The sequence below is a fragment of the Clytia hemisphaerica genome, unplaced genomic scaffold, assembly GCF_902728285.1.
Source record: "Clytia hemisphaerica strain Z4C2 unplaced genomic scaffold, Clytia hemisphaerica genome assembly, whole genome shotgun sequence".
NCBI lineage: Eukaryota > Metazoa > Cnidaria > Hydrozoa > Leptothecata > Clytiidae > Clytia > Clytia hemisphaerica.
Window position 1 is genome coordinate 752,397 of NW_027103674.1, and position 7,823 is coordinate 760,219.

General features: G+C 33.6%; 1 protein-coding gene across 1 annotated transcript; it reads right to left on the reverse strand.

Annotated features, from left to right (window-relative positions):
- Positions 1-847: 847 nt before the first annotated feature.
- LOC136803419 (uncharacterized) lies at positions 848-2,564 on the reverse strand. The gene has a single exon (XM_067060140.1). The coding sequence runs from the start codon at positions 2,209-2,211 to the stop codon at positions 859-861; it is 1,353 nt and encodes a 450-aa protein (XP_066916241.1). The 5' UTR covers positions 2,212-2,564; the 3' UTR covers positions 848-858.
- Positions 2,565-7,823: the final 5,259 nt, after the last annotated feature.

A 7,823-nucleotide genomic window follows, 5' to 3' on the forward strand; every position in this document is an offset into this window, starting at 1 on the left:
TACGAAGCCCGTAGGCTATTGTTTTAATATCTCCTATATTCGTAATAGATGGTTTTTGAGATGTAAAGAAAGGTGTGTCACTATGCAGAAAAAGATTTTTAAAATGGTTTGCTTTATTTTATGCCTTCGTTGTACGATGTTCTACACTTTTTTTGTATAAGAACAAATTATATAAGAACTATATTAGGCTTTAATTGTCAAAATGTTAAGAGCAAGTTAAGAATATTTTAAGGCTTTGCAGACTTGAAAACACCCGATTTCTTAGGTAAATGGGTAAAAATGGTCACAAAATGTTGAAATTAAGAATATTTTAAGGCTTAAAACCCAAAAAGTTAAGGACATCCGAAGGTTTCAAAAATTTTTGAATGTTCCTATAAAAGAAAGTGTATATCTACACAACACAACTTTTTCATTTGAAGCAGGAAATGCGATGATTATTTTTCTTGGTGATGATTGTGGGACGACATATTGGATAAAAGAATTATAGTTCAGAAATGAACGGAGAAACTTCTGTTTTTTTCCTACTTAAAGTTTCGAAGTTTCCTGCTCTTTCAAGCGTTCGTCAGTCAGTTTTAACGACATATAAGAATTCTTTACAGACAACGAACCCTTTCTTATGATCATCCTTCAAAGTAATCAAAACCAACCCACAAAATACAAAATCAGAATAATTCTAAAAAGGACATTAAGCTGAAATTCAGCTCAAACCTTTGAACATCATCCTCAGACTTCATCAAAGAAAAATGCTTAAGTTTTAAACCTATTTTGAAGCAAATAAGCATATTAATAAATTAGAAAAACTAGTGCGGGCTAGGCTTGGTAAAAGATTGAAAGAAAAGAAAATGGATTTCCAGGAGGTTAGAATTGTTTTCTTTTACACAACAAAATGATAATGACTGAAAATATACATACTGAAAGAATAATAGCGTGTTCAGAAATATACGATTGTACCAGCGGTGCGAATAATCCCCCAACAACATACGAGATATTGACCATAGTCTTGCGGACACCAGCTGCAAAACTTTGAGTATTTAATGGTATAATTTTACCGAGTAAAGCCGCTAAGAAAACTTGATCAACAGACCATCCGGCTCCTGTTGATATTGAGAATAAAACCAACATTGATATTCCAAAAATCTTAAATTGATAACTCACCACTGATAAAGAAATAGCTTGTAGGGCGATTAAAATTGAACATAGTCCAAGAATGATAAAATAAATTTCACTACCACCATGATCGAATCGGTTACTTATGAGCATTGTAATACCAAAGACGCAGGCGTTTAGGGTGTAAAGAAGTCCAACGAATCTGACTTGAATGTGATATATACTATTCGATATGATTGGTATATAGATGGCATTGAAAACCATTGAAAAATATCCACACAGGTAACTGACAAGTAGGCTATAATTGAATTCGGTTATTTTCAGTAGATCGACCAGGAATAAAGGGTTTTCATTGTTTCTCAGTTCTGTATTATCTAATACTTTTCCTGTATCACTAAGGCTGTTATTCTCCAAAGTCTTTTTGTTTTTCCATAAAAGTTGGTGAACTTCAGACTCCTTGGACAAGTCGGTAACGAAGAAGAAAGTTGTCAAAAATATCAAAACCCATATCCCACTCACTAGCAAGAATGGAAAATTATAAACTGTAACATCCATCCCAAAAACATGAAAATCTACACCACTGCATATTGTTATAACCAAGGGGCTTCCAATGTATGCCGTATAATAGAACACCATGAACGTTGATAGCTTTTGTAATTGCTCTTCTCGAGAATAATTCCTTATAATCTCACCGAATAAAACCGAAATCAATGAATCTGCGAATCCTTGTAAAGCACGTCCTAACATGACAATTAATTGATGTTTGGGTGTGGCATATATTATGTTCCCGCATGATGCAAATAGACTAGTTGCCAATAAGATGAGTCGAATGTTTTTAGTGTGGTCTGCATATTTGGTGATGGTTAAACAGCCGATCATAGAAGCCAAAGGATAAGTTGATGCTATGATCCCAAACCACATTTGAGGATTTGGTGCTTTCACTTTGTCTTTGATATAGTTGAGGAGAGTTGGGATAGATAGACCGTATTCTAACCCCAAAACAAGAGAAAATAAACAGAATGCTCTAAAAGTTGTTCGGCGTTTCTTTTCCCATAATTTAATCATCTGAAGTTGTTCTTGGTGGTTAAGCTCAACGCCCTGCATTTCACTTGATGATATCTTACTTTATTCCTATCAAAACAAACAAAATAATGTAGGATGGCCAAACTTTCTCATTTACAGGAAACACACATCTTTACGCACCAAACGATCTCAATAAAATAAAAAACACTTTTATAAAACAAATTCTACCACTTTGGGTGTTTCACACTGTTGAAGTAAAACAGTTCTTTTCTCAGTGAGAAGACAGCCATGAAGTGTGTAGATCAACGTGAATTCGTTGTATTTCGAAAAGTTAGGTAATTCAAGTTTATTGTTTAAACGTTTCAAGTTGCTTCAAACCTACGCCAAAGAAACAAAGGCAATGATTACTATCGCTTGAACGTTTCACGTACATCAGCAAGAAGTAGTAAAAGTTCTATTCTTTTCTAGACTTTCATCATTTTATCAACAAAACATTTTTATGATTTAGACACGTTAAGGTCATTAATTAGCTTGAAACTTTCAGTGGTAATTATCAAAATGATTTTTTGGTGATTAAAGTAATTATTATTTATTAATTTATGAAATTAATAATGTAATTGTTGGTACATTTTATACACATCAAGCTATATAAGAACATAAGGCTTCGATGGCAAAAATGTTAAGAACAAGTTAAGAACATTTTCAGGCTTTGCGGACTCTAAAACACCCAATTTCTTAAGAAAATGGACAAAAAATACTCAAAAAATGGCGAAAACAAGATCATGTTAGTAAAAAAAGTGTGTGATTTGATTTGAGATTGAAGTCAAGCTTTCATCACCGTATAATAAAAGCCGACAAAAATAAGAAGGGTTTAGCTGGAGGAAAACAATACCTCAGTCTTGTATAGTTTGTCGAACAGAGAATGTCTCGCATGGGAATGTGTAGAGCAGTGCAGAAATAAGTGCAGAGTATTTTCAAGCGAGTTAGTTCGACAACCACAAAAAGGGTCTAAAGTATAACCCTGGTCAAAAAACTTGTCAAGATCTTATAAGAGTTTACAAGATCCCGTAAGTTCTTATTTGAAGTTTCTTGTAAGAACTTGGTAAGATCTTGTGTCAGTACGTGCAAGATCTTGCTAGAACCTGCAAGATCTTGCACGTTTACAACTCGCAAGAACTCACAAGTTCGAATAAGAACGCACAAGATCTTAACATAATCTTATACAGCCATTTTAGCTTCAATTGTTGAAAATTACGGTAAGAAAGCTAGCAAGATTGGCCGAGTTTAACATGATTCAAGAAAGAAAAATTTGATAAGATTTTGATAAGATTTTACAAGTTCGAATAAGAACTCGCAAGACCTTATAAGTTCGAATAAGAACCTGCAAGACCTTACAAGTTCGAATAAGAACTCGCAAGATCTTTTCGATTCCAGTTGTGGAAAGAAAGCTAGCAAGAAAGAATAAGTTGATAAGATTTTGATATGATCTTACAAGTTCGAATAAGAACTCGCAAGATCTTACAAGTTCGAATAAGAACTCGCAAGACCTTACAACTTCGAATAAGAACTCGCAAGGCCTTACAAGTTCGAATAAGAGCTCGCAAAATTTTACAAGTCCGAATAAGAACTCGTAAGATCTTTTTGATTCCAGTTGTGGAAAGAAAGGTAGCAAGATTGACAGAGTTTAACATCAATTTTAACTTTTTTCCTTTGAAAAATTTTTACAAATTCGTAAAAGACGTATAATAATATAATATGATTGAATAAAAAAAAGTCTATTTATGCTTCCATGTAGACTAGCAAACTAGTCTGTAAATTAATCATGTCAGAGGGCGGGAACATAAAGGCGGCAGGCGTTTGCTAGAATAGGAGCTGCGTAGGAGAGCGAGCAAAAGTTGGTGAGAGGCTGCTGATATACAGACTAGAACATTCTGCCACGGCTTCATATTGGAGGTTTTGAGAACGGAGGAGTGCTTTCCTAAATTTTGGAGGGAGAAAAGCCGACAGACCACTTTGTTTTGAATTTTGGGTGGTAAAAGGATGAGCCACTTTTCAAGTTTTGAAACTTTTACATCTTTAGTTGTTTTTGTTATTCTTACATTCTTAGAAAGGTAAGTATTTGCAATTTAGCTTCAGTTTTCTACAATCATCAAAAGTGTACAAGGATTATTCAGTTTTCCCTATGCAGGTTGGTGGCTTTTTGCTAAGCCTCTTTCATTCAAGGTAAGAAATATTTTTTCTATTTGCTATTTTGGTTCCACCTAAATACTTTTTGCTTTTTTATTTTAGTACTTACAGACTACTTGTTAAGGAACTTAATTACTCTAGCAGTCTAGTCTCATTGTGGCTAAGTGAACCTCTCCAACACCCTTTTTCTCAATGTCATTACTCCCAGGCTGCTGTCTGACAGCCCAACCCTCTTCAACAGACTCACTGCTACAAAAAACAATCTGTCCTGACTGTCAGCATGTAACGTACTACCAGCCAAGCACAGGAAAATTACACGTACGCATAGAAAATTAAATAGATATACCTTTTGCTAGTTTAAGATGTCATGTTGAAATAATTAAGTATTTCAGTCTGTCATGAAAAATGTAACATCTACATGCACAAATTTAATTTGTGAAAAATTGAAATTTGCAGAATTTAGTGCTGTGATATAAGATAGCTCTGATGGAAAATCCAGAATTTATATGTTGACAGAAAAGTTTTTGGGTACATCTATTCATAATTTTAGAAAAATGCAGTATTTTTATCGTGAGAAGAGAATTATGTAAATTCTGACATTTTTCTATAGATTGTGGCTATGTGCTGAAGAATTTTCTCGTCACACCAAACCAAAAATGCTGAAAAGTTAACCTTACACTTTAAGATTTATGGTTAATTTTTTTAAAGAGTTTTCTTGCCACACTAATCTTACAATTTAATATTATAATTATGTAAATTAAAGTTACCTATTCGAGAAATTTTTGTTGTCAAACTGAGAATTTTCACCGTAATATAAATTTTGACAAATTTTCATCTACGTACAACTATAATTTTGGGGAAATCCCACTTGTTCGACAGTTATTAGTTCGACACCCATTTGCTCGACAACCACTTGTTCGACACTCTTTTCTCAAACAACTGGTCTGTCGAACAACTATATAGGTTGTCGAACAACTATATAGTTTGTGTTTGTCGAACAAGTGGATTGTCAATCAACTGGGTTGTCGATCATTTTGGTACCCATGCATTTGTTCAACAACCCACTTGTTTGACATCCAATTTGACAAGAATTCGTTGAACAAGTCAGCTGTGGAAATAAAATTAACTTCACACTTGAAGATTTATGGCTAAGTTTTTTTAGAGTTTTCTTGCCACACTAATCTGGCAATTTAAAAATATGTAAATGTTTTAAGTGATAGTACAGTACATTTGAAAATTTTTGTTGCCAAACTGAGAATTCTTAATTTTCTCCATAAATTCTGCTAAATTTCCCTCTACGTAAGTTATAAGTTTTGGAAAAATTACTAGAATTGAGTAAAACATAAGCATGGTGAAAAAATTTAATCGTTTTCAAATCTTGTAAGAAGACTTTTAATATTTCATTATTTGAAAGAAAATGTTTTTTGGAGAAATCTGTTGTTTGTCAGTGCTGCTTTACCATAACTTTATTTCTACTTCAAAACTGTAATTTTATCATAGGGATAACAAAGGGATAACCAGGTAGATATTCACAAAAGTTTGTTGCACGTTTTGTTGCACTTCCAATATACGTACGACATTGTGTCAGTGTCGTTTAGTAGTCTCTGGTAGTCCAACAACCATATATTTTTGATAAAGAACCTTTGACTTGTGAGTCCTGGAAAATTAAAAAGTCTTATGTTTGAATGTCAGTAAATAATTGTTAGGGTACTGTACCTGGGTTATCCCTTTGATTACCACATGTAAACCTTGCAATCTGAATACTCCATTCCTAAAATTGAATGAGTTATGAATAGGAAACGATAACAAATCAACAAGTTCTGATAACTGATGTTACAAGATTTTCCATCTTCTCTTGCCTCTCAAATCAAAACAAAAAACAACCAAAAATGAGCCAACGAATTTTGCATATGCAGAGAACCATGAAGAAAAGCCACATATTATATATACACAAAGAAGAGACTCATCAAATAAGAAACAAGAAACAAAACATCCATTCAAATAAAAATTTCCACTAGAAGTCAGCCATTTTTCTTCCAATTACTCACTCCTCAAAAATCAAAACAACACGATCTGCGACTTTGACGGAAGTTTTCATTTCTCATTTCACGAATTTCTCAAAGTTCATTCATTTCTACAACGCCGAAATCTGGCGTTGTAAGATTGGGGCTTCAGCTTAGCCGTTTTTTCCTTCCTGGGGTTTCGCTCCAGTCGGGCTTTCAGCCCTTGCCGCCGACAAAATTTCTTCCTACGCTTACCTAACTCCTACGCTCACTTTTCCCGCGTGATACCGTTCCAGCCCGACTGGCGTGCCAGTCTAGCTTCCATGCCTCAATCAATTCGCATACGTGTTTTACTTTACATAAAATCCAGTCATTTATTAATCATCCGATATATAAAGTTTTTACTGCGGTTACAGTACAGTAAATGTAAGCCACTTTGATTTGGAAAACTAACAAAATGAATGACGGCGATTGTCCCTTCTCCATGGTCCCTGCATTACTATCTGGTCCCTTCATAGATTCATAAGTCCGTAATGTTGTTCGTCAGGTCTGCCGTATTTGACTGTATCTTTGTTTGTGTATTTACTGATCGCGCATTTTAAACCACCAAAGGACTTTAGGCACTATACCATCTTTGATCCTCCTCTTTGTGCTGCAGTTCAAAGAACATTTCAATTTCTATTTATCTAAAAGAAAAAGTAAAGTTGACCTTTTTTACACAAAACTGAAAGTCAAAAACTCAAAAACTTTCTTGGCCTCACTTTATCCAATCCAGTGTCATCACTCATCACTCACAAAAAACAAAATAAAAAAGAGCTCCATTTTGCTCAATTTGTTGAAAGAGAAAATAATCAAAATATGATTGGACGAAAGACTTTTTGGCGCACAAAACATTCATTTTTTGCTGTGTTATTCACTCTTTAACATATATATTTCGATCGAATTTTATATGGAAAAATTTCATTTTTGATTTTAAAAATGATAAAATTACTTTCAAATTATGAAAACTTACCCTTAAAAATCTTTTCAGAAAAAGATGCATCACACAGCGATTTCTTTCTTGAAGAAGTTCAACCATTTATCACCTTTCTTTTGTTATCGAACTTTAGTAATTGGGTGATTTCGCACCTTTACACAAAAAAATAATTGATGAAACACATGGCTCAATTTAAACAAAAAATTTGTCACGAAGAATGACATGCAATAAGAAGAAGCTTAATAAGGCAGTTTTTGCTGTCAAGGCCTAGACAAATTTCTGAAATTTTCTGAAATTTTGGTATAATTTGCAAGATTTTAACATTTCTCGTTTCTTGTGAACCTTGAAATCTTACAAGATCTTGTAAGATTTGATAACCTATAACCGCATAAGAAATTGCAAGGTTGGATCTTGTAAGTTCTTACAAGTTCTTGAATTAAAAAAACGTGTAAGTTCTTGTAAGAACTTGAAAGTTAAAGCTTTGGTGTATACTTAATTGAAATTTTGGTATAACTTGAAATATAAAG

What these genes read in the sequence shown, in the direction of transcription:
- LOC136803419 (XM_067060140.1), bottom strand. Translation starts at nt 2,211, where the DNA reads ATGCAGGGCGTTGAGCTTAACCACCAAGAACAACTTCAGATGATTAAA.